Genomic DNA, 27,635 nt, shown 5'->3' with positions numbered 1-27,635 from the left:
TAAATTCGGCCACCAGAAAATGTAAAGTTTACAAGACAACGCTTCTTATAATGCCGAAGTAGACTCCAAACTGAAGCTAATACTGTCACTGGAGGTGAAGCTCATCACAAGGTTTCTTTCGAAATTTATCAGGGAAATCCCTGCATTTCCAGGAAAGGGGCACTTTTTTAACAGGTTCTCGCATGCCACATTGGAATAAAGTCTTAAAAATCGTGCGCCCTTTCCAACAGTTTCTGTTTAATTACGGAGTACCTAATAATAATTTTATTTGCATAAAAACGCTTTTGAAGTCAGTTTTGCGTGCAAATCCTGCAAAATTGAATATTTAATTTGCAGTCCATGCATACAGAAACTGAAATACTTACAATGAATTGCAAAGTTAGTTAGGGCATGTCTAATTTAAACTTTTGAATTGCGCGCTCCGCGTATCCAGTCCATTTTTAGCCGTTCCGATTCTCTAGTGGTTCTCATGCATGTTCATGAAATCAGCTGACGTCATGTTGTTATATTTTCTCGGCAGCCATTGTTTTTGATCCAGTCTCCGTTTAGTTCAATGTTTAGGTTGATGTGAGGATCCCTTCCCGTTTTTTAGGTGATTATCAGCTTTCCATCTTCCTGGAAACTCCTTCAAGATCATTATCGAATCGTGAAAATGATTTTAGAGTGAAGTGTTTTTGTTCGGAATTGGAGAGTGCGGTGTTGATCGAGTACTGAGTGTGTCATGTGCAACAGACTTCGGATTTTCATATGAAAGTGCTTTATCTAGTATCCAAAACTAAAGGTAAGGCAGAGTTGCGTAATTGATCGTTTATTGTTCCTTGTTTTCTTCTCTTGTTTGTATAATCTGTCAATATTCGAACGCTAAGATGCGGGGAACTAACAGAAATATGCCTAATTGGCGGGCAGGGAAGGTCAGAAAGTTAATAGCCTTTACCTCTTTATCAATCCCAACATCTGAATCCACCCATCTTTGTCCTGGAACTGTCTCAGATGTTGAGGCTATTGGCCTACCAAATCAAAGTGTCCTGAAATTGATCAAAATCAAGACTTGCACTTCTACATTCTAATGCCAACTCAGTCAGGGGTCTAACATTTTATTGAATATTACAACAGACCTGTCTACCATTTGTACAGGCCTCAATGTTTGTTTGTGATCACCAGCCCATCAAGGTTTTCTTCACCATCTGCCAATGCTCCATTATATCTCACTAATTAAGTCTTATCACCATCATTTTTTCCTCATAATGTTATCGTGTCGTATTTTACCAAGAATGATAGCAGGTAAACGTACTTTTGGAACTGCTCGCATCTAACTTTAAGTCCCTCCCTTTGTTGATAGGACTGCCAAGTGTTATTACCTATACATCATATATGGGTTGGCAGATTATTGTTCTTTTTGTGATTAGTTTAGACAAGAAATATATAACAAGAAGGACAGCTAACAAAACTGCTTACATTTCTATCCATCCTTAATTTTACATGCCATTTTAAGTAGTGCCTGTAATTCAGATTCATATCGTAAATTGGTCAGTGTTTCAGCTTTCTCGGTTAGATCTATTTGGTACCTAACTTATGAAACAAAAGTAAAGAAAATCTGAAATCTGTAGTCATCATTTTTGCTTCAAGTGAAAATGACTAAATTCATGAACGGTCTCTTGCGGGCTCATTGGCTGTATATTTAGGGCAAACATATGATAAGCAAGCTCTTATCATTGATCATATTTTTCCCAGTTACATTCGAACTTTCTCTATCATGCAATCTTGCCATTTTTGTGCACTTTTCACTTTACTTAAGCATATTCCTTCTCCCTCTGAATTTATTATTGGTACCTATCTAGCCATTCGTCATTAAAGGTTGACATCTGTTCGCTACGGTCAGACAGTCTCCAGATGCACTAGCCTTTTGCTTGCCTTTCTTTAAATAGAATCTAGCTCCCCCCTCAGATGTTTTGCGACTCCATTACAATTTAGGCATTAAAAGCAGTAGCTTGAGCAAGCTTAATGCACAGCATATCCTAAGGAAAGGGTCCTAGAGTTATCAAATGATGTCATAAACAAAATCAAGTCAATAGATAAAAACATTGGTAACCAAAAGTTACAACAGTGAGGTAGGTGCTAGGAGCAGGTGTAGGTGAGGAGAAAAAGAAAAAATGAAACACATAGGACATAATGCCTACGGATAGAATGTTAATAAGTGCTGCAGTGTATTGAAAGCATCTTTGCCCATGTGAGACCCAAAGCCCCTCTACTGATATGCTCCCTCTGAATTTCACAGGCATTTTATCAAATAAGGTGAAAAGAGGGCTGTCAGTGATATTTCATCAGACATCGTAAGATTCAAGAAGGAGGGAGGGTCTAAAGCAATCATCTCCAGCAGTCCAGCCCTCCCTCTTTTAACTCTCATCTCTTAAAAGTCTGAGCCACTGCTGGTATTAACTTTGCCTCTACACCGTAGAAAGACTTCAGAAGTCTATGATCCCAAAAACTGACAGCTGAATTGCTCAATTTTTAACTTCAAACAGTCCTCCCTCTGATATCAATTCCATAAGCAGGCCCGCCACAAGGGGGGGGGATACTGGGTCCCTGGTACCGGGGCCTGTGTTACCCGTGAAAAACCACTACGAATTTACATGCAACCCTTGTTTCGTAAGAAAAAGTGAAAAATTTACCCTAAAAATTTCGCAAAAGGTGAATAGATTTTCAGAAACACGCTGGGGCACTGTAGAATTTTTCTTAAATTTTCAAAGAAGTATACTTTTTGGAAAATTTCTTTCTATTTTCAAGATTCTCAGTACAGAGGGATATTTTTAGTAACTGCGTTTCATTTTCTTCCGTCGTCAGATGCTAAGAGTCTCCAGTCTGGGCATCCTCGACTTCAGTGGCTCATGGCTCAACTCCCTTGCCATAGACAAACGAAGGGGAAGTCCAGCGGGGCCTGGCCCTCATAGAACTGAAAATAGTATCATATGCCCCCCCCCCCCCCAAAAAAAAATAAAAATTTTCCAGATGTTTTGAATGCAACAATTCGCAAGTATTTTGTGCTGAAAGTATAAAAAAAAAAAAAAATAATAATATTCCGTAGAAATTGATGGAAAATTCTTCTTGGAAGCTTCAAAATGCGTCCGATTCGTTGTATAAATTCTAAAATTTCTCGGGTGATGCCCCTCGGGCTCCTCCCCCCCCCCTCCGTGCTTGGGGCCCGGACCTTAAAACTGGTACCAGGGCTCGAGATGGGATGTGGCGAGCCTGCATGAAGGCTATTTCCATTTAAATCTTCCGTCACATTCATACGGCGCGAAGATACAACTATTTGAACTCTCCGGTATGCGTGAGGGATCACGCCGCATTTGAAGGCGTTTTCAAATCAGCCAAGTTCCGATACCCGGATTATCGTTTTGCATAGTTCATATACTTGTGTTATATTCCGTGTTACTTGTTTATTTTTAATCCTCGTAGAAAAACCAACCATTTGCTAAATACAATTCTAACTGAAGCGCACTTAAGCGCATTCATGACTGCAAAAATGTTAACGGAAATCGAAAAGGCCAGCGTGCATGAAGGCTATTTCAATTGTAATCTTCCGTCGCATTTCTAAGGCGCAATGATACAACTATTTGAACTCTCCGGAATGTGTGAGGTATCACGCCGCATTTGAAGGCGTTTTCAAATCAGCCAAGTTCCGATACCGGTCGAGTGATCACACCCAGAGGCGGATTCAGCAATTCGGCAACACCGGATTTTCTCAATTTAAATCTATGCTAACTAATCGATTCTTGTCGGAGCACTTGGCTCCTCCAAGAATCGATACATTTTCATAGTTTTAAATTGACGAAATCCGGTGTTGCCAAGTTGCTGGATCCGCCGATGATGACACCCCTGGCGAGAAACCGTGGATCAAGCGCGCAAGTCTCCGAATATTTTTAAGTCCGTTGGATCCTACAAATCAGTAGAAAATTTGCAAGACTCGAGCAGAAACTAGGGTGTGGGTGTAGAAACTTCTCGGTCATGCAATCATGATTCCGAGGCCGCTCGCATGAAAAATTGGAAAGCCAGCTTGCACTTGCGTCAAATTCGCCGTGAATTCCGCGTTTTTTAGCGTAGAATCGCGGAGAAATTTGAGAGTAGTTTCCTTAACTGTGGCAATTTGTGTGTCAAGGACACCTGCAAGTCATAAAATCGAAAAATCTCTGGGGTAAATGAGTTTTTGAGATTAGTATCTCAAGAACTTTCCGAGCACCTGGGAACCAAGTCCACTGATACAGCTTCAGGGGGGCTTATATTATTACTTGAAAGATGCCTGATAAGACTCGACGATCCGCAGAAAGGGTGTCTACAAGTCCGGAAATAGTACTGATTTTTTTAAGGGCGGTCCGGAAGTACTGAAAAGTGCGGAAATTCCGCAAAAAGGTCCGGATTTTTTTAAAATTTTTTGTCATTTTTGTTGCAATTTCAATTTTTGAAATTTTTCGAATTTCGTCAAATGGAGGTACTGAAAAAGCACGGAATTTTTCTGTTGGAGGAAGTACTACATTTCTTGATAAGGCACTGAAAAAGTACTGTACCTACAAGTACTTACTTTTGATCAGCCTGTTTCAGTAGACACCCTGCCTGGCAGATCACGGCGAGCCCCTGTCCGACCGTGCCCTTTTCCCTGAGGGGGGCGAGGGGCCTCCCTCAAAATTTTAGAGGGTCAAAAAGAAGCTCTTTTGCACAACCAGGAGTACCCTTATAGCTTAATCTCGATAGTTCAATTCACCCAAAGGTTATCGGAATAGTGTGGGGCGCTCGGATCACAATGTGTAATGTGTATATGTACGCGAGTTTTTTCCCATTCCTTTATTGTTTTATTTTTAACTGTACTTCGCTCGACTTTCCTTTTCCTCTCCTTCCTCCTTCGTATTTATTTATCAGTTACTCTCTAAAACCACTTACAGCTCGGAAAATGGCAGAATAGCGTCCCGGCACTTTTTCATGCTTATCTCGTTTGATTCAAGAGGTCCTTTGCTGGAATGAAACTTTAGGGTCACTAACAGCGATTTTCTTTCTGTCTTTTTACATTTTCTATGAAAAGCAATTTGTTTAGCCCTCCCCCCCCCCATCCCCACTAAGTCTTAACACACACACACTGGAGCACTCAAACGGCGCCAGGTGGAAAAATTCAGCTGATAAAGTCTTGTTTACGTGCACTGCTCAAAGATTGTAGTATTTACTCAGCGTCTTCAGATAGCGTCCCGACTCCCCAGCCCCAAGCAGAGCATTATTATTCATTCACAGATCGAGCTCGCATCATCGTTCGCGCTCTGAGGAAAACCTCTTTTTCAACCTTTCTGTTTTCGGTTTCGGGCGGAAATCAATTCGTGTCTGTGTAGGTGTGTGCGTGTGTGTGCGCGAAGTAAAAAGTTCAATCGAACCATCAGGATTATAATTTTTGTACTGGGTATACAGTTGTGTGTAATTGTACGATTTCGGACAGGCAAGTCCGATAATCTTTAAGGAGCAGGGGTCTTTTGAGACCAGTTTCTTGCTTAGTATAACGTGCCGAGTTCTTTCGGGACTTCTGGATTCTCCGATTGTAAGGTCGGGCCACGTTAAATCAAACTTTTTTGAATGAGAAACTATATCTTGCCGTTCACCCACTATCTTGGTACGCCGAGATCCTTTGCCTTTAGCTTCAAGTTTGACGCTTTCCCCAGGCATGACGTCTTCCAGGACTCTGGCTACTTTGTAAGTTGTTTCATTTTCCCGTTTCTCCACTTGAAATGACGGTAGAATTTTCTTAGTTTAACTGTAAGTTCCGGTAACTTGCCCGAATATACCACGCGATTTAGATAAAATCAACGGAATCGTATTCTTTTTTAATTTGAGACTGATTGCCGAAATAAGGACACGAACTGGTACCTTTAAAGCTATGTTAAGTTCCACCTCGGTCCCATTCTACATTTGGGAGACCCTCATCCCCCGCCCTTATACTCGTATCGTGTCAGCTCCGTGGAACCACTTGAAATTCTCATTACGTCGATTTTCAGACAAGGAGCGTACCTCTACTTCAGCATTGCTAAATTGTCTCAGTCAATTAACTTTTTGCAAGGAAGTGACCTTGTGATTTCTGTCCAAAATTTTGCTCTTTATCATGAGAAAAATGAAAATTTTCAAGAAGAAATGCCCGAAAGTTTTCTGGTAAAACTATCATTCGCGATTGAAAATTTTGCAACTTCGTAATGTAGCCACGTTTTTTCACCCAAGAAACGACGATTTGACCCAACCTAACGCAAGTTAAGCATTATTCTTTGTAATAAATTGTATCTGTAACGTAATTAACTGTAGGAGATTCCGTCTGTCCCAAGGCTCAAGGCTTTGCCTCAATAGATGTCTTCTCTCTTTTTTCCCCGTCATTTTTCATCATTGTTAAACGAAAAAAGGAAAACAGAAGAAAAAAAAATCAATTCAAACTGAATGTCTTGTGAAAGAAGTTCGAAACATCATAAATCCAACTTCTAACTTTAAATCTTATTTGCCTCGTAGGATCATCTCGGTGAATTAGTTTTGATGCGAATATACTTTTTCTAGAATAGAGTTAGTGTCCATCTTCGGTTTTCAACATTTCCAAAACTTTTTCACCTATATGCAACTCAAAAAATTATTTAAGTGCATTAACATAATTTTTCATATGGATTGTGCCATGATCGCTGAGTACTTATGGGGGGAAAATTCGATTTAATGCATACTTATTCGGTACGTGTTTCTTTTTTCGTTCCCGTTTTGAAACGCCCACCGGATCGAGGGTTTTCAAAAACCTGGCCTTTGAGTGGGGCCAAATCATCTCACCAGACCTCTCAAGTGAACATTACGACAATAAAAAAATGTCTGTTAGAATGTTAAGACGCAATATACATTAAAGAGCCTTCCCTTACAACATACTATCACACGGAATTTTGACAGAAGTCGCCTTCAAAATGCAAATACGCATTACGCAAGGAGAAATATCATCCTTCAATCGATAATAGAAGATAAGCTATTGAGAAACGCCCTTCAGAGGCTAGTGGCACCGTAATAGCTCTAATAGATACACATTCGAAGACGTAATAACGAAACTCTTCAAGAATATCGTGTGCAGTAAAACTTCTCGAGTTAATGAGGATGTGAGTGAGATATTAACTTACAGGAGATGCGAAAAACAGAATCCGTCTTTTGAAGATCTTTCAAAGTGTTTTGTTTAATTTTTCCATTTTTTACTCTTATATCGAGGTAGAATCGGTGAAATTTCCTCGAAAAGGGCGGGATTCGCAGGAAGAGGGTTTCCCTCGCAGTATTTGTGAAAGAGGGGTCGTTTCATTGAAAAAAAATTCTCGACGTTTTTACCACGGTCCGTCGGTACCTTTACCATCTCACTTTTTTTTTTACCAATTATTGGTAATTTAACCAATGCAGACTGGTAAGCTTACCTAAAACCCGGTATTTTTACTGTTTTTTTCCAGGTAAGAATGCCACTTTTATTGGTAATCAATTCCCGGTAACTTTGCCATTTTATCTCGGTAATTCTGCCACAGCCGATAAAAAATATTGGCGTTTTTACCAAGGTTCAGTAAAATTACCGAGAAAGTTCAATAATTTTACCGAGATTTCTAGGTAAAATTACCAATTCCATAAATGATAATTTTCCCAAGAAAAACTGGGATCAAATATAACCCTGAATTCTCGGTAATTTTACCCTTTTCTTAGTAAATACACCGAGATTTTTTTTCAGTGTGGCGGAGAATTCGGCAACATCGACCCGATTATATGTATTTCGAAGTCTCTTGATGTGGAAACTCCACCAACTTATTTTTCAAGCTTGTCGATTTTCTCAGGGGGGGGGGGGTGCGCGAGGTACTCACCGCCAATGATGGGAAGGGGGGAGGTTGAGGCTTCCTTCGGACCCGCGCAGCCTTGCTTACGCTTTTTCCTCAAATGTTGTGCAATGTGAGGTTTTCGATAACGCAAAAAGGGTAGATAGCGAGTGGACAATATTTGCTTTTAAAGCTGTTTTTAAATGTAATCGGGAAGCACTCGATGTGAACTTTGAACTCTACATCCTCGTCAAACCGGTCAAATTTTATAAGTAAAGTATATATTTTAAAAAAGTAAAAGAAAAACAAATTCGACGCGGAGCAATGCCCTTTCAGCAAATAAGAGCTCAACATTGAGCAATTTACTTAATTCAGCCGATTCAATAATAATGTCAGAGGTGTATATTTTGACACCGGCGTTGAAATATTATTTTTTATTGGATTCCATTTATTGCAAGATGATCGAAAAAGATGTAGGTCTGTAAGTATTAAAATGAATTGTATAACCTAAGGGTCTGAAGGCCTCGTAAGGTTTGTTCGTAAGATCCTTCACCAGTTGCGTCTCTTGAGGAAGGATTATACCTATCTAACATTACGCCTAAAATTATAAACGAAAAAAATGTTGACTCTCTGATCCGCCCTTAAAAATCAAAATCCAAAATCGGACGGCGTTTGCGCATGGCGCTGACGCAACTTATCTTTTCTTGGATCAGAAATAGGTTACGACTGTTTGAGGAGTGAAATTACCTGTAATTATTCATAAGCTTTCCAAAATTTTAAGATTATTGCCCTGCACAATTGCATGATTGAGTTTTGCTTTGTAAAAATTTGCGCTCGGCATGACGTGAGTCACGTAAGTACCAGGGGGGCAAACAGCGTCCAATCTTGAATCTGATTTTGATTGTGTACTCAACAAGAGCGTGCAATTCTGCATTGATAAGAAAACGAACCAACTCATCGTGATGAAATTCTTCCAATCAAAATTTGTCACATTATTCTCTTTCTCAAATGATTTTAATTAAAAAAACTTCATCCACACTCAATCGCACTCCCTAGTAAAAATGACTTTAATGCAAACACATTGTGATCCTGTTGGCAACTGTATGGTTCTTGTTACCCTCATGTCAAGTGAAGCCTCCTGTGGTGTAGTGGTTTTAGCGCTAGCTCTATAACCGGGAGGTCTCGGGTTCGATTCCCGGCCCGGCAACCCGAGTTTGATGGTCGCAAATAATGGTTGCCTGGGACTGGTTGTTAGGGACAGCGGGGGGACGGGACTATAGCGCGGGATTAGCCCCTGTGGGCTATTTGAAGTAGAAAAAAAAAAAAAAAAAAAAAAAAAAGCAAGCATGTTGATATTAATATAATATGAGTTTGATATACATGTGTTTAACTGTATGTACCCACGAGCTACCCAGTAGTATCATTGCATTTGTATGATCCATAACTTAGTGTTAACAACACTTTCATATACTACCATCATTTTGAGTCGTGTCCTTAAACGCTCATTCGCTGTAGTGCCCTCATTCATCAGTAATGAGAGCACATTCCATTCCCCAGTGCATTAAGACAATGTTTAATTTTTTCCGGGACCGTCAGTGGAAACAATTTTGTCCTAGATCAATTTTTTTTTTTTTTTTTTTATTTTTTTTATTTTTTTTTAAACTTTGAATTACTGCACATTTAGGCGTTTTATCAACAAGGTAGTACTGGATAGTTGCATTGTCGCACGTCTTTACCATTGAGCATTGATTAGTCGAAGAACTTTGAATTCACTCGCCGGTACGGAAAATGTGATAGCGTAACGTGTTTCTTCATCACACGCGGAAAAAATTGAAGGAGGTTGGCTTTCTCAGCGCCAACATCTCAATGCAACCACTGCTTTTGCACACAAAACACTTTAGGTGCTGAAGCTTTCTCAATTCAACGCCAGGATGCAACTATTCGTGTTCACGGGTTGCCCGTGCTGCATGCAAAAAATTGAAGGCGCTCTGGGTTTCTCAATTCAACGCTAGGATGCTACTATTCGTGTTCACGGGTTGCCCGTGCTGCATGCAAAAAATTGAAGGCGCTCTGAGTTTCTAAATCATAACGCCAGGATGCAACTATTCGTGTTCACGGGTTGTCCGTGCTGCATGCAAAAAATGGAGATGTTGCATGTGAGAGGGATTTGCGATTTGAATGCTGTCTCTTATGTAAAAGTTCGCGAGAAACACGATGGTGCCACTGGTTTTTTCTGAAATCAACTCCCAAGCGCAAAAAAAGCTCTCAAAGTGAGGCCAAAATGGAGGAGATATCCCGCCCTACCCTGAGAGTCCACCTCTACATCAAAACAAACTCTCCCTGCAAAGATAGGGAGCAAATACATTGACATGGTTGCCTTGTTTTCAGTTTTAGAGTCCTCAATTAAAGGGGCAGCCCTGTCAATGTATTTGCTCCCTATCTTTGCAGGGAGAGTTTGTTTTGATGTAGAGGTGGACTTTCAGGGTAGGGTGGGATATCCATATCCCTTCCATTTTGACCTCACTTTAAGAGCTTTTTTTGAGCTTGGGAGATGAGTTTAGTGAAAACCAGTGGCACCATCGTGTTTCTCGCGAACTTTTACTTAAGAATCAATGGTCAAATCGCAAATCCCTCACACATGCAACATCTCCGTTGAAGGCGCTCTGGGTTTCTCAATCCAACGCCAGGATGCAACTATTCGTGTTCACGGGTTACCCGTGCTGCATGCGAAACATTGAAGGCGCTCCTAATGACAATGCTTGTATGCAACTATTGGTGTATTATCCTGAAATTTTTGCTCTGGTTTCAGATGGATGATTGCGACGGACCGGCAAGTCTGCAGTCCATCTTCCACGTGCGAGCGGCCGAGCTCTACCCGAAGCGGATCCTCGAGGCGGAGAAGGATCTGAGCGTCCCGTTCAGCCCCCTCTGCGGGGAGGCGGTCGAGTTCCTCGGGAGGACCGGGGACGGCATCCTCGCCCTCTCCAACTACCGCATTTACCACCTCCCGGACGACGGATCCAACCACAGCAACATCCCCCTCGGTCTTGTCGAGCAAGTCGAGGTCCGCGATTTGTTTTATCTCCAGATCAGCTGCAAGGACGCCCGCACCTACAGGTAATCCTCCACCTGGTCCAAAGCCATTCATAGAGAAAAGTAGAGTCCCTTTGTACTGAGAGTCGAGACAGTGTGAAACCATTTCTGATTGGTTTCCGCATTTCAGGCCTCCACAGTGTCACAAGCGGGAATAAAGATTAAGCGTCCAGCCCACCTTCAAACTAGGGGCTTCGAAGAGGCTCATTGATGGAACTATCGACTGTTGCCTTTCGGAGATCGTCGGGCCGACGATCTTTGAAGGTATCCGATATGTACGAGGTACATCACAGATCAGATCTTGAAATTTTCAAGGAATTCCGTGCAGAAATGGCTGAGAAATAGAAGAATTGGTGCCAGTTTGTAAGTGGCAGCATAAATACGTCCAAATGTCGCATGAGCATTCGAATGTTGCTAGATTTTCTCTAAAAAATATTTGTTTGTGACGAATCGAATGCTATGAATATTTCTCCTTGAGCTTTTCAGACATTTGAATGAAATTACCAAGAAAATTCTCTGAAAAATCGGTAGAAAAATATTCACTGATTTCCCCATAATATTCTGTTTGGTTGAGGGAAATTTGGCCGGGTCCGAAAGCTCATACGGCAGAGTAGTAAGAAGACTTAAATTTTTTTTTAAAAAAAGTATCGTAAAAGAGTAGCAAAATACGAAAATGCATGTGTAGTTTTTTATACAAGAAAAATACATTAAAAATCTAGTTCATTCTCTCAGTTATTGTTAACCTCTTTGATCATAATTTTTATGTGTAAAATTCTTGAACTCTGATTATTTAAGACCCTTTTACAAGCTTTTTTACATGCAACTTTCTAACTTTTAAATATACCAGTTTTACCTTAAGTTATTTTACAAGGTGTTCTACTAGGGCTTGCATTTCAGGCATCCTAGATTTTCCAATGACATTAGTGGGAATTTCTACAAAATAAGTCCAAGAAATCAGGGAATTTAATCCTCTGAATCCTATGGTAACCCTGCGTGCATTGACTTTGAGTAATAAAGGTCTGAAAAATAGCTCTTTGGAAAGTATATCTGATGAAGAAGTCAAGAAGACCGTTCATGGAATACATAACGCTCTAGCGGTAAGGGTTGGGGTCCGAACCTGCATTACAGGGGGAGGCAGAGTTCAGGGCTAAGTCAAGTAACCAAATTTTGTCAAATTTTATTGGCTGAGAATGAACGTACAAAATGTACTTTAGAATTTGATTTTTTACTTGAGATTCATTGCTTATTTTTTTTGTTTTTACTTTCAAGGTGTTTCTTTACTACTAATGAACACTGTATGGAATGGTTTCGGAGACTGGCTAAAGCTGTGTCTCCTCCAAAAAGCACCGAAGAGCTGTTCGCTTTTGCATTTTACGCTTGGGCCTCCGAGGAAGGCTGTAATGATCTAAACGGAAGACTTGGCAGAGATCTATCGGTTCCTGGCTCTCATTTTCGCAATGAAGTAAGTACTTTTTTTTTTACTTTTAGCTATTTTTAAAGGAGCAGTGTACATGCACTTTATTGGGATCTGGAACTACGTTTAGCCCTTAAAGTTCAAACAAAATGATGCATATGTATATCTATCTTTGTGCATTTTCTTCTGTGCAATTTGAACAAAAAAAATGCATCCACTCATGCAATTCTAAATTTATTCATAAAAGAATGATGAACAGCTGCCAAATAGTCAGTTTGAAAGGAGTGGGCCGTCTGATTTTCCCCTTTAGTTTGTTCTGGTTGCTTGTGCACTTTTTATTAATAAACAGTGCAGGAACATTACAGAATCAACAACAACCAGGACTGTGACTTTACCAGCCTTTATTTCAGTTCACATATTTACTTTGTTTATCCTTTTTTAATACAACTTTTATTACTTTGCTTGCAAATTTTTCACAATGATACCTAAGGCAGAAAGTACTGTTTTCTCTTCGAGAAATATGCTCAGTTGTACAACATTAGTCACAACCAATCAAGGAGAAGTCCAATGCAGACTCATTTCGGGTCTCGTGGGGCCCATCATGCAGCTGTTGTATAACAGGTAGTTAAACACACAAGATGCTGTGACTATGATGATGTTGGAGCTGTCAAGTTCAAATTTAGTATATAAGAGAAATTCTCATGATAAGAAGACTCACAATTTTCCCTCTTAGTGAGATTTTGGTAAATATGTAAAATATGTGTGCAGATAAAGCTACACATGAAAGGCATTAATGTTTAGAATTCATCTCGCCTCTTCAAGTGTTAAGTATAAATAAAAATATCCTACATATTTTGACATTCTTTTGATTATTTTAGGTGGACCGTTTGAAGTTTGAGGTAGATACAGGCGTCTGGCGTATCTCGAACGTCAACAGCGAGTATGGGCTGTGCCCCACTTATCCTCGTTATCTAATTGTCCCAAAATGCATCACTGATGCGAAATTAGAGGTAGCTGCAAAATTCAGGAGCGCACGGAGAGTACCTGCTGTTGTCTGGAGGTGAGTCTTTCTTGTCAATCACTTACTAACCCTGCTTGCAGTACTTACTGATGGCAGCTTACTGGACCACTGTAAGGCGGATCCAATGGACAACTGTTGTGCTAAAAGCTAACCCTGATTGGCCTAGGGAAATTCACCTAGGCCTAGTCCCCAAAAATCGGCTAAGAAAGGGTACTTTTTCAGGCTTTTTTTGCTGAAAATTATGTTTTCTTGCCAGAACTTCTGGACTCCCGCTGTTTAATGCATTTACATATCTATTAATTTGTTTCTAACGAGGAGGTAAAATAGTGCTGGGTCCACACTATTTCGCGGGGAAAACAAAGCCAAAAAGATAAAAAAAAAGTCAATAATAGTCAAAAATTTTAAGCTTTAATGAGTGCCAGTACAAGACTGCGAGGGGGGGGGGGGGAGAGAATGTTCAGCTCGGGCAGCTTGTAATGGAATATTAAGTTGAGCTGACATCGAGAGTTTTTAGTCGTTTTGAGATCACACTCATCAGTGAGCTCAACTAGCATTAATATGTTTTTTTCCGTAAAATTTAATATACAAGCTTGTTCAAGAATAAAGTACAGCGTATGAAAATAATTCTTGACATTCTCATTGCTACTGTTTGACTTACTTAGTTTGTCGTGAAAAATCTAACTATATCCCTCTAGTAGTGGAGTAGGACTTGGAAAAGAAGATCTCATGACGATCGGTCAAGACATTAATTTCATGTGTGTGAGTTTCTTTTACATTTTTTATTTATTTATTTATATTGAAAATACATCAATGGGTCACTAAACCTTGTTTATTTTCTTTAATATTCTGAAAGTACTAGGTGAGTAGATAATGTGGTGATTTTTCCGCATTTTTATGGAGCCAAAATCGGGGAGAAAACTGCTCTTGAGAACTCTAAAAACTGCAAGACATTTTAAACGCACCCGAATGGGGGGAAACCAACGGTGGTGATGTACTGCGGTAGTCAAATCACAATCTTCTCTCTCTTTTCACTGACGTGTGTTAAAATAACACGTCTTTCTTTGTGAATATTGCTTGTCCACTAAAGATAACATAAAGGAGATTTGATTCTTTAATTCTGAAGATATAAGTTCAACTTTAGTTTTGTTCTCACATACGAGGAGTAGATAGACATTTGACGGAAGTCGTAGTCGGCCATGCTCGCTTCTGATTAGTGCCGGATAACATCATTCGGTTCTGCGCGAAACCAGGGCGTTTTAAATTTTTGGATAAGTTGCGCAATTTTAACTGCGTATTTCTCGGTTATTGAGTTATCTTTTTGCGTTTTCAATGTGCGCATCGTATTCTACGCATCATTTACCTTCAGACGCATGTATGTATGTAGAATGTATTCGCAAGTCCAAATTCGTTCTCAGTTTAGTGACCCATTGAAGCTTTTTGGGCCCTGGCCTACCATGAGGACAAACACCCCCCCCCCCCCCCCCACAGCAACACTACTACATTAGCCCAAAGCACTCACATAAATTTATTATTACCATACAAATGATCGTATTAGCTCAATCATATTCCATAACGATGATTTCGCATGAATTTCACAGACACAAAGGTAGTGGAGCTGTAATAGCAAGGTGTAGTCAACCTGAGGTTGGTTGGCTGGGTTGGCGCTCTGAAGAAGATGAGACATTGTTGAAAGCAATCACTCAGGCCTGTGCTCAGACCATGATCGGATTGAACAAGAATGCCAAGCCTAAGGTAAGGTTTTCTTCTTACCCTTTTTGCCTCTCCGTACCGTTGAGGATCAATCTTTGACCCAAAAGTGACTTTTTTTTCTTGCCTATCAGGAGAGTCTTACTTGAGGGGAAAAAAATGTGAATGGAAAAAATTCAGTAAACAAAACCATTCACAGCCTTCAAAACTTTGAAAAAAAAATATGTCTGCATTGTGTAAGGGAATCTACATGAAGACAAATAATGTATTTATTATAATTTCAATTTAAAGGCTTGAAAACAGACATGCATGATAAGTAAGTACTTTAAGTGCTTTCGTGTTCCCTCTGTATCATAAATTTCCTTGTTGAAACATTTTGTTCTGTTGTCTACAGAAATTGTTAATTGTTGATGCCCGATCGTACACAACAGCTGTAGCAAATCGTGCTCGTGGAGGAGGCTGCGAATGCCCTGAATACTATCCAAACTGTGAAATTCAATTCATGAATTTGGCAAACATCCATTCTATTCGGAAAAGTTTCCATGCTCTTCGTCAGCTTTGCGCCACATCCTCTGATGTTCCTAAGTAAGTCAAACTTTGTCCCGATTAATTTTTTAATTCATATTACTTTTCTGCTTTCCTTTAAAATTTATGTAATTCTTCACAAAACACCAAACTGTACAATTGCCCTCTACCAAGAGTGTCTCTATTTTTTCTTGAATATTACTTGCAAACTGAAATTTGATTTCAGGAGTGTAACTTTTTGGAGGTCACTGATGGCATTTATTGCAATGATAGTCATCAATGACTTCTTCAAAGTGTGATTAGCAGAGAATTTGGATCGATTCTTAATCAGGTCAATTGCTCAATAGTTTAAAAGATTATGAGGAGGACCAGAGAGAATATTACCTTGCAGGTCATTATATATCAGCCTGACCTTGAAGGTGCTCATCTATCTGTTATAAACTATGAGACATTTGTGGCTTTATTTCTAGTCATGCATTTCATTTATTTTCTATTTTTGTGAACTACAAAAAAAACTAAAATGCTGGAAACTTTGTATTTGATCAGACATTTTAGTTACGTTTTGGCAAAAGAATATAAAGTTTCATGTACAGGCCTCCAAAATGTATGCGTAAAATACCTGATGAATTCTAGTAGCACATTATTACTCCAAATCTGAAAAAAAGGATGAGGAAGAAGTATCAGTATTCTGCCGTGCTGAGGAAAAACGTTGCATGAATATTCATTTGCTACCAAATTTCTCCTCGACAAAACGTTTATTTTGGAGGAAAGTTAGAAAGAGGAACCTTGAAATTTTCCAATATTTTAGATTAATTGCGATCAAAATTCTCTGAAATATTGGAATAAACATATTCCCACATTTCCTAGAAAGTTAATGTGTTATCAAAGGAGTTTTGGCAACCTCTTAAGGCTCATACGGCATTCTTTCTTATGATGGCAGTGTTGAAGTAACTCGATTTTCCTATCCATATTTGTGACCCTCAAATTTACATTTTGTTACAGTTGGTTTAGTTTACTAGAAAGCACTCGATGGTTGGCCAATATGTCCGGCCTCTTGCATGCCGCTGTGACAGTAACGTCTGCTATTGAAAAATCTGGTCGCCCAGTGCTAGTTCATTGCTCTGACGGCTGGGACCGAACTCCCCAAATTGTTTCTCTAGCAGAACTTCTACTCGATCCATATTATAGGACAATTGAAGTAAGCTTTTTTTAAACTATCAAATTAGTTAGTTAATTTGTTGCCCTCTTAATGCATGGATGTAACTACCCTGTACAATGAACCCTGTCATCCACCTAACTTGATGCTTTCCTTGGCTCATCTCTCAGTGTCGTTACACTCTTTTGTCAAGCGGGCGACGAATGTACGCAATCTTACCATACCTGGGATCTCATCAATGAATTTGGTGTTAATAGGAGAGTTATCCCTGTCAGATGTCTCAATGTGGGTATCTCGTGAATGTTCAAAGTAAAAGTAAGAAGCAAAGGCCAAAGATGGAATGGGTAAGAGGACATGCAAACTCATCTGCAGTCTTGCAACTGCTTCTTCAGCACTGATTGGCTATGCAAAATATTTACTTTGCCTACAGACAGTGTTGCGACAGTCGGGAAATGCTAAGAATGTCTGGGAGTTTAAATAGTTACGTAAAATGACAGAAGTGTTAGAGAGAGAAATTGTTTAATCACCTTTCTTTGGGTTCCAGAATGGGTTTGGCGTTTCAAACAAAAAGTTTCCCTTGAAAATTTTTTCAAATTATGACATTTTAACCATCTGGCATTTCCTCAATTGTCAGAAAATGTTACCAAAGTGCTTCTGAGAATTTTGAGAAATGTCAGGGAATTCCACTTTCTAAATTTTGAGGCAACCTGGAATAGACAAGATCAAATGACAGCACCATTTTAAGTCTTTTTTAAAAAATAAACCTGGAGCAAAGAATTTAAAACACTGCACTTAACTGAGATACACATTTTTGCACTTTCACTGTGGATATTGAGGGCGGAAATGAAAACTCCGATGCAAAAATGAAGTTCAATTATTATGATGAACAAGTGCGCCTGAAAAATATTTGTTTCATCATTGTTGGCAATAAACTGGTGAAATTTTACTTCAACATGTTTACTTATACCTACATTTATCCTTTTCAGGGTTTTCAGGTTCTAGTTGAAAGGGAGTGGCTGGAGTTTGGTCACAAGTTTGCTGATAGGTGTGGCCAGGGTGACGATCAGAATGATCGATGTCCCGTTTTCCTTCAGTGGCTTGATTGTTTACATAACCTTCTACTACAATTTCCCTGCGCCTTTGAATTTTCTAAGTCTTATCTAGTAAGTTCAATTTTCTTTCAAAACTTTCTTTTAAAATATTTTTAGCCTAATTTCAAAATACTAAGATAAGTATTGCGATGTAGTGAAGTATCATGTCATATTTTATTGGTTTCTTTTATTACTAACTGCTTTCACTCAGTAAAATCAGACTTGGCTTTTTCTGCTTTACTTGCCATTTACGCGTAAAAGTCCAAGAAATAATGCCAGACATTTAGTGAATTTGAGATTTTTTGTCCATTTTGTGAATAGACCATGTCTAAAGGGTAGTATTCTAACTGTACCCTGTCTCATCCAATTTTAGGAGCTATGGAGACCTCATTTTTAGATACCCTGTGCAATTTTAAGAGCCATAGAAATCTTTGATACTAAAGCAGGAAGTTAGGCAAGAAGCAAGGTCACACCAAATCGAAGTTGCAGTTATTTTCTAGGTGCCACTGGGGCAACGTCTCATGGCTCCAAGAGCCCAAGCATGATTTTCTAGTAGATTTCATTGGCTTACTTTAATGATAATTAATGCGAGGAGAAGGGAATACTATCTATTTTGATACTCACAGAAAACCAGTAAACACAATTTTATTTTTTTCAAGTTGATTTGATTACAAAATTCCAAACTGATTACGGTAGTAATTACTACCCAAATTGTCTCCTTTCATGTGAAAAGACCGACTGAGTTTTTCCTCTAATCACTTCTTTTTCTCCTTATTCAGGTTAAATTAGCTCAACACAGTTACTCTAACCTCTTCGGAACATTTTTATGTAACTCGAACATGGAAAGAACAAACTTAGGAATCCAGCAAAGAACCTTCTCTGTCTGGAAATTCTTACAGTCACCGCAATTCCGGAATATTCTTTATTGGCCAAACCAAGATCAAGTAAGTGAACGTTGTAGCATTTTGCTTATTATGGGCAATTTAACGTACTGGTAATGAAGACAGTTGGTTTTTTTAGTCAATATGCTTGTATCTTTTTCAGAAAATTTTCTTAGAAGACCTAACACTGTGGTACTCTTTGGAGAAAATTGTCTGAATTTTTTTCAGAAATATGGGTTTGATGGCTAAGAATACAATGCTCTAGCATTTAGGCTGACACAAGCTGTGATTGGTTGTTATAAGTTCAAAATAGGTTTTGATTTGATCAAAAACTGAAGATTGAATGATTAGCAATCTATAAGTACTTGTGCCAAATTAGAAAAAATTTGCTTTCACCAAAGATTAAAATTAGGGCTGTGCGAGCCTGGTTTTTTGGATTCGAGCCGAGTTCGAGTATTTTTTCACTAAGTCGAGCCGAGTTCGAGCTTTTTCGAGCTTTGAAAATGACCCTCGAGCCGAGTCGAGCTCGAGTCGAGTTCGAGTAATTTCGAGTTTTAAAACGTGATTTAATCTATTTTCTACAACAAATAATTTCAAACAAGACTCATAATATGATATTAATAATTATTGGCGATGACACACTAGGAAGGATTTACACTAAACTTACAAAATGTTCGGCAGTAACGCGTTAAAATAACTTCCCGCGGTTTAATTTTGAAAAGAGGACAAAACTTGGCAAGAAGCGGCGTGGCGCGGCGTACATGAAAGGAACTTCGGGCGGCACAAGTAAAGGCTTTAGAGCCCATTTATGCACGCAATTCGTGTCGCCGGCGGCAGTTGTCGCCGCGACGTTTTTTGGAATCGCGCGATTCCTATTTTTGTAGCCGCAGCACCTTTTTTCTGCCGCCGCGACACCGTTTTTCTGGAGCGCAAAAGGTCCAAAACACGTGCTCACTTTCAGTTTTCCAAGCGGCGGTCGCCGCCGCAGGTTGAAATTTGTCGCGCGCATAAATGCGCTCATATGACTCCGTGTAGTTACAAACCGCTAGGGATGGTCGAATATTTGGATATTCGAATATTCGATATTCGAATCATCGGCACCGAGATAATCGCATCACATTCGAATATTCGCTTCCGAAGTATTCGAAATCGCAAATTCGAATAATTCGAATTATCGAATAATCGCATTCGAATATTCGATTAATCGCATTCAAAAGTGTCATTTTATCTCTCACGGTTCATAAAAAATCAAAAATCGAAGCAATAATCGAAAATATTCGAGTATTCGCATCCGAATCATTCGCAATCGCAAGATTCGAATTCTCAAATATTCGCAATAATCGCATTCGAAAAGTTTCGAATATTCGAATATTCGCATTCGAATTCGATATTCGTCCATCCCTACAAACCGCGCGCGCGGCAGGAAATCGCCGGGCGGTAGCGTGTTGGCGCTGCGGATGGTAGAAATTTGCCGACGAGACTCTGATGTTATTCAATCGTAAAATGATGGCAAAACTAACAATAGTTTAAGTATGATTGAAATGTTTGGAAGTTGGACTCTTTCGGCGTTTCCGGCTCAAAAAAACTCGAAATACTCGAAAAAACTCGTGTTGTTGACACTCGAGCCGAGTTCGAGTACTCGCTCGAACCTAACCTAACTTTCGAGCCGAGTCGAGTACTCGATACTCGGCTCGACTCGACTCGAAATTCGAGTACTCGCACAGCCCTAATTAAAATCTTTAACAGTTATTTTCTGTCATCATTGCTTTCTTTAATTCACCAATTTCATTTTAGGTTCTTTACCCCTCCTACCATCTGCGTGACCTCCAGTTATGGCGAGATTTGTACCTAGGAACAGATATTAATGAAAACAATGGGCTGTCAGAGCCAAATCGGTTACCCAATGGGTAAGTTCCGCAAGATTTTTCAGTGATTTTGTACTTACTCACATGAACAAACAAGGTTAGAGATGGAGGTGATTTTACACCTGGTTTTTATCTGATTTTATTTGTAAAATTAATTCGCATATAAATGCAGACAAACTCTAAGGACGGAAGAAACTTTGTCAATTATTATCTAGAGATTTAAAAAAAAAGACCAGGTGACGTCAAAGAAAAGAAACTGCGGTTAGCCCAAGTTTTGAATGTAATAAAATCATATACTATATTTTTTTTCTCAGGAACCGTCCTCTTATTTTATTTCTTCAATTTTCATACTTATATTTCCTTTTTCCTCTCGTCAACAGGACCTTTAAGAGCCTGTAAAAAATAAACAAATAATATAATAATATATACTTTCAACTTTAGCCTCTCCAAATTTCCCCCTCCCCCCTTTCTACAAATGTATAGCCAGTACAGGTTTATTATTACACATTTTACAGGTTTTTCAATCTTCTCTCCCTCTTCAGCCCCTACTCATACATCTGCAACACAAACCAGAACTTCCTTTATGATTAACAAAATGTTGAGCAAACTCTCTCCCCCGCACAAGCACCCATCCCATGCACAAACTGGGGCTCTCAAACTGACACTAATTATTTAGTTTCTCAGCCATTTCTACATCAAATGCCTTGAAAATTTCAAGATCTGATATCTGATGTGTCCTGAATACATTAGTTACCCTCAAAGATTGTCGAGCTGACCTTTGAAATGCAACATTCAGCGATTCCATCAATAAACTTCTTTAAAGAGGTTCATCGAGGTTTTAAAACCCCTAGTTGATGCATGAGACAGGTGCTTCATTATCGGCAATTTTATTATGCTATGGTATATCTATATTTCGTCCTCATTGTCTGCCTTGTCATCAGTGGTAGCTCCTTTAAATGTTAAATTCCTGATTTTACAGAAGCGAATCAATCTTTGTGGATGGTGAGGAGCAGAATGGGAACGGAGATGAACTCACAGCAGATGGTGACAACCAAAGAGAGGGACAGTCTGACTCACCTATTTTGAACGGCTTCTCAGAGCCTCTCATATACTCAACCCTTCAAGATGATCCAAGTAGTGAGGAATTGGCAGCTGCTGCGGAAAGTGATTTACGCGAAAATAACAGTGAAACTATGGCAAATAGAGAAGAAAAAGAAACCGAATTAGCGTTATCCGAATTAGTCGAAAATTCTAGTGATAGTGCAGATAAATTAGAGATTAATGTAGTTAACGGAAATTCTGGCAATATTAAAAATTGTGTTGTTGATCAAGGCTCCATTGTTAATGAAATTGCTGCTCTCAGCGTTGAAGAGCAGCCCGATGATGCCTCAAAGTCTGAAAGTGATGACTATTGTAAAAATACCTGTGATTCCGATATTATTGACAATATTGCATCGGCTGTAAGAACTCTAAATCTCAACTGTGACTCCAGTGTTGATAGTTCGACTGAAACTTTAGTACCTGCCACTTTGCATCCATGCAGATATGAGCCCACAGTCACGGAGTAAGTCATGTTCGTTTTATATTTGAGTGTGCAAAAAGAAATAATTTCATACCAGATTTATTTTTGGATTGATTCTGTATGCCCTCTGTCCTTTTTTCTGAAAGCAAAAATATTGCCTTTCCAGAGGTTGACTCACCCTAATATAATTCTATTCCACTGTTTTTTGGACCTTCGGAAATGGGTGTTTTATTCTGTTTTTTTTTGTTTTTTTTTTTTTTTTGGATGAGGGGAAAAATTTGCTACAGTGCCCCTATCATAACGACCCCTAACCGACCCAACAGCTATTTTATTATGTTTGATGTATATTTTTTTAGTGTATTTGTAAATGTAGCAGAGTGTGAGGAAAGAAAAATTGTCTTATAATTTTCACTGCAAAAAAATATAGATGACGATAATGTTTTTCTAGAGTTAACTGTTATAGGTCGTCAATTAAATATAATATATGTACAAAATAATTTCTATACAAATAATCAAATAATGTAGAATCATTTCTACATCATATCAAATCAAGTTTAAGGTAAAATTTACTCAATTCTGCAGTATGAAGTGGGAAGTTGGCAGACATTTTTTTAGCGTATTTTCAAAGGAAATTCATTTTTCACTTCCTTTTTCTCGAAATAGCCATTGAATTTCAAACATTGTATGCATGGAGATTTTTTTGAAATTCATGCAAAAAAAGAATGTAGTAAGTCAGAAAATGTGCTGTCTTGTAAGCGTTGATTCTATCGAAATATTCTAAGGATGACTAAAATTTTTAAAATAGGTCACAAAATTTCAAAAGAATCTCCATCTTAAGATTACTAACCCCTACCTCTGTGGAAAATTGCTCTTTGTGTTTCAGTCTTTATTGTTATTCAATTAATTTTTATTTGCCTGTTTCTATTGTTTGCAGACCTAACCTTGAAAATGGCGTTTCTCCACCCGTCAATGACACCATTAATTCTGACCCCATTAACTCAGACATCTGCAGGTAAATTTTTCTCCCTATTATTGCAAAGTCCTATTTCTAGTTGAATAGGTTTAATGAAAAAGAAAAAAATTATTCACCCTTCATTGAAAGTATTAGATTTACCTGCTTTTTTAAATACTTGTTCATTCTAGACATTTATTTATTGTTGAAAATTTTCTGGCCGCCAAGATTAAAAGTAAGTGACATAAGCTCCTTAAAAATGTTACCTAAGTCTTAGAGTTAGTGGGTCATGAAAAATAGTAATTAAGTTTTATTTTTCTTGCATATTAACTTTTTAACTCAAGTCGTCTTGGAGGGAAGTTTTTACAGAAGATACTTAATACAGTTGCTAACTGACTAAGAAATTATACGGTTTTCAACCAAAGGCCTAGATTTTCATTTGATATTCAATACATTCGATGGTTCCACCAAGAACAAGTGGACTGTTCTAATATCAATCACTTTGCCGAGCTTTTTTAGGGTGGCACAATTTAATGGTGATACAGCAAATGATGTAGACACTATATCAGTCGATATTAGTAAAGAAACTGTCACAATAAACTTTTAGAGTCTCTGTGCTTTGGGTTTTGTTCCCGAGACTTAAAATCACATCCAATGTAAGTTATCAGTATCAATGATCTGAAAATAATAGTCCTGCCGTTCAAAGTATGAGTTCAGTGCCCATTTATTTTTGGAATTTTTTCCATGACGTTTTCCTCTTTTTTTTCTAGGGGTTGCTCCAGTAATGGCAGCAGAAAAATTTCAAGTATATCAAGTCCCATCTCTCCCGCAAGCGGTAATTTTTTTATTTCTCATCAGAAATTTCTCAAATTTAGTGACTAAGCAGACTGTCTCACAACTGCTGAAATTCATCTGTGGAGGAAAATTTACCAAGTAGGAAAACTATGCACCCAGATATTTTCTGGCTTTGATTTCTGTAGAATAGTGTAGACCAAGCACTATTCTACTATTCTGTCATTTACCCAGATATTTATGCCAAAAATTCAAATAGCTTCTGGAGAGAGCTTTTGTCATCTGATGTACTCCTGAGTCGCTCAAATTTAAAAGTACAGAACTATGATTAAGATTAAGTGAACGTGTTTTACTGAATAGATGTAATTAACAGTAGCCTTTGCTTAAGAAACTTCAAGCACAATACGGCTAATTTCAAATTTGTAAGTTAGAAATTTCCCAATATTCTTTTGAATATCATGTACGAAATTTGAGCTGGCTTAGCACAATGAAATATTTGAAAAATGTTTCTGTTGACAGGCCGAGTGTTGGACTCAATCGATGGACTCCCACCTCTTAGAGATGATGTGCAGTCTCGATTAGAGCAGATTATGCATGAATATAATGTATGTTGATCATTTTATCTCGTAACTCGTTCAAGCATTCCACCTTCTATCTCTTTCCGCCTTTGAATTTTCACTGATTAAGTTCAACATTCTCCTATATTAATTTATGAGAATCAAAAAGGATGACAATTTGTACCCCAGATTCTTGTAGTAACAATTGTCAATCATGCTGATCTGAATTGATCAACTTAAGAGTCAGTGTTGACACTAAAACAATTAAATTAACCAAATCAATATTTACGGTACTGTTCATTCTGCTTTCGTCCATTCTTCACTCTACCTTTTACTTGCCGCAATTTTCCCAGCATCCGAACCCCTACTTAAAGAAATAATGTGTGCATAGTAGTTCGGCTTATGAGCCAAGTATATTTTACATCTTCTATCTTATCGGTATTTGTAATAGGTACTGTACCTACCAAGATCCATACTTAAACCATCGCATGAAAACTCATCTTTGTGTGTGTCTTTCAATTGTTAAGTTTTCTAAATTATTCTTGTTTCCTGCAATCTGAGGACCATGTCATTGATAACTAGTACTAGCATAGCCCTCAAAAAAGAAATGGAGCGGCAAATCACTACAGAATTCCTCCTTCTCAAAAACCACATTTGTCCTCAATAATTATATCACCTTCATCATTCAACACCTAAAACCTCACCTGTTTGTTTACCTGTATGAACGTTTTTTACAAGATTCCGATTTAAAAAAAAGGAATAAAAAGAATGTAAAATACCAAATTTTATCAAGGATGTTTGTTGAGATTGCTTAGGAAGGTATTCAAGAGAGAGAGGATTTAAACTTTTTATCTTAAAAATTGTAACTGACTGTTCAAAATCTAATTTCATATGTTGCTCAGAACATACTCTTGAATTTTTTTCTGTTCCTCTCGGGAGGCATGCTGAAAAAGCTTACTCTCTCATAAAATCTGGAGCTAGACATACTTCTTTTTCTAATACAAATTTTTTAAATTTCTACTTTATCTCCCTAAGATATCAATCATTTTTAAAAAAATCTCCACTCTCGGTTCCAGGATGTTCAATACACACTTTAACAAGGTCTGTTTAAGAGGCCTCAGTAATATTCTGCCCAAGTATGGATATATTTTAAGACTGATTTTTCTAAGTTTAAATCTCAGTATGAGTAGAGTGGATACAATTGAGAACTAATTTTCTGACCAGAAAAGGTCTCTAGAAATCAAATTTCAAAAATTAATTCATGGTAAATTTTCTTATCTGAAATAACCTCTTTTCTGATATCTTTAATTGAAATTTTCCTTTATTTCTCCTTCTTCATCTAAGCTCTCCAGCAACAGTATGAGACTCCTATTTTTTTTCTTTTTTCTAAAACTTATATGTAATTTCTAATAATTAGACATGTCTATGACCCCTTGTGTCCTTTAAAACACTATAGAAATGCTTGCTTTTGAGTTTTTGTTCTTTCTAAGGCGTTCAAAGTTTTTTGGTTTTCTATTTTTATGGGTCCTCAAAAACCCCTTGAACTTTAGCTAGCAACCAATTTTTAAAAATACTTTCCTGTATCAAAGAATTTTGAGTGGATTCTAATTTCTGAGTGTGTCTTCATATTATAACACCAATGACAAAGTGATATGAATACACCCCCCCCCCCCCCCCCCCCCGCCCTCCTTTTGAACAGTTTTCATCGTCTGAAAACTGTAAAATTTAGCAAGCTTGAGACCATCATCCTGTTGCGGTCCTTCTTCACTCCTTGCATGCAATGATGAAAAGGTGTTTTAGATTTGCTGAAAATTCTTGCCATTTTTTAAAAACCGCTTGATTTTTCATATTTAAGTTGCACGAATCAAGTCAAAATTGTTTTGTCTTTTATCTCATATCCTCTTCTCCCCAATACATCGTCACCTTCCAGGCAAAGTATCACAAGCGCCATGCAACGTTTAAAAATTTCCGCCGCCATTTTATTTTTTTACGGAGAAATTGTTGGTTGAATCTGTTTGGAAATTTCACTAAATTTTATCGGCAGCACAAAGAAAATTCAGTGAAATTTTCGAACAGCTTCGTTGAACAATTTCTCTGTAAAAAAATATAATGGCGGCGGAAATTTTTAAACGTCGCATGGCGCTTGTGATACTTTGCCTGGAAGGTGACAACATGAGTAGTGTCCTCTTTTCTATGTAGTAGTATCCTATATCTCTTTTCTCAATTATTTCAGCAATTCTCAAGTGGTACATTTATTTGGTTTAAAAGAGTTGAAGCTCAATTTTAAAAAATTTAAAATAAAGAAATAGAAAAGATGAACTGATTTGCTTCATATGGTAGTGAGTCATGTCATATCAAGCTCACTTAAATATTTTATTTTGGAATTACTGCACAGATCAGCAAGGCTCGATCAGATGCTTCGTCGCACTGCTCATATTTTGACTCATGAAAATGTTAAAAAAGGGTTTCTGCCCAGAGGCAAGCATTAGACTGTGTCACACTATGAAAGCTAGCCATCAAAATATCAAGGTCAGGTGTTGTGATTGACTTATTCGATGACTGGAACCAATCACAGCACTCGACCTCGACATTTTGATGGAGTATTTTGACAGTGTGACACAGGCTATTCGATTTTATGATATCCCAAAATATACGTTTTACCTCCGCCTCTTTAGAGAAATGAGGTCACGAATGAATGCAGAAAGTCTCTTTTAGGAGTTGGAGCAACTGTTCTAGATTAAAATAGCCAAGCTCCAGGTTTTGGGGCAAATACCTCCCACTATTTATTGAGCAGCATCCATGCAATGGAAGCAAATGAAAAACTGAAACTTCCTCAATTCATTATTTTAATGCTGTTAATTATATGTCGTCAGGTTTTTTTTTTCCAAACCAAAGCATATTAGTAGCTTAAAGTAGAAGGGTTTTAACTACATTTTTTTTAAATCAAGATAATACAAGAAAACTCCATGATGGCATATTGCTTTCCAACCCAATTAAACATTTTTGAGTTTTGAAGATGATCTTGCGACCGGTGTTGGATACTCCCGCCAAATTTTTTCGCACATATAGAGCCCTACCCGAGCACATCACGAATGTGAGTAACTAGTTTTTTTTTCTCTCTCTCTCTCTCTTTGAAAAATGTCAGTTATGATCCTCTTGCCCATCGCATTCACCGAGGTGAAAATGAAGTTTTTCATGAAAAGATCGAATGTATTTTATCTCTAGCTTAATCC

General features: G+C 38.2%; 1 protein-coding gene across 5 annotated transcripts in view; it reads left to right on the top strand.

Annotated features, from left to right (window-relative positions):
- The first annotated feature begins 523 nt into the window (after positions 1–523).
- Positions 524–27,635, top strand: part of LOC109039800 (phosphatidylinositol-3,5-bisphosphate 3-phosphatase MTMR3) — a 31,704-nt gene continuing 4,592 nt past the window's right edge. The window contains exons 1-14 of one of the 5 annotated variants that reach the window (XM_019055470.2): positions 524–781; positions 10,636–10,943; positions 12,189–12,381; positions 13,212–13,393; positions 14,953–15,106; positions 15,456–15,646; positions 16,589–16,784; positions 17,729–17,905; positions 18,613–18,777; positions 20,509–20,621; positions 21,559–22,143; positions 23,036–23,113; positions 23,824–23,888; positions 24,365–24,450. In XM_019055470.2, coding sequence (XP_018911015.2) covers positions 10,636–10,943; positions 12,189–12,381; positions 13,212–13,393; positions 14,953–15,106; positions 15,456–15,646; positions 16,589–16,784; positions 17,729–17,905; positions 18,613–18,777; positions 20,509–20,621; positions 21,559–22,143; positions 23,036–23,113; positions 23,824–23,888; positions 24,365–24,450 — 2,493 coding nt within the window. In that variant the 5' untranslated portion in view covers positions 524–781. Of the gene's footprint in view, positions 782–931; positions 1,282–5,250; positions 5,725–10,635; positions 10,944–12,188; positions 12,382–13,211; positions 13,394–14,952; positions 15,107–15,455; positions 15,647–16,588; positions 16,785–17,728; positions 17,906–18,612; positions 18,778–20,508; positions 20,622–21,558; positions 22,144–23,035; positions 23,114–23,823; positions 23,889–24,364; positions 24,451–27,635 lie in introns of those variants that run through there. The other 4 variants (XM_072296102.1, XM_019055469.2, XM_019055468.2 and 1 more) reach the window with 4 other exon arrangements.

This window comes from Bemisia tabaci, chromosome 2 (assembly GCF_918797505.1).
Source record: "Bemisia tabaci chromosome 2, PGI_BMITA_v3".
Classification (NCBI taxonomy): domain Eukaryota; kingdom Metazoa; phylum Arthropoda; class Insecta; order Hemiptera; family Aleyrodidae; genus Bemisia; species Bemisia tabaci.
The sequence above is the reverse complement of the archived record's forward strand: the minus strand, read 5'-3'. Positions and strand labels throughout refer to the sequence as shown.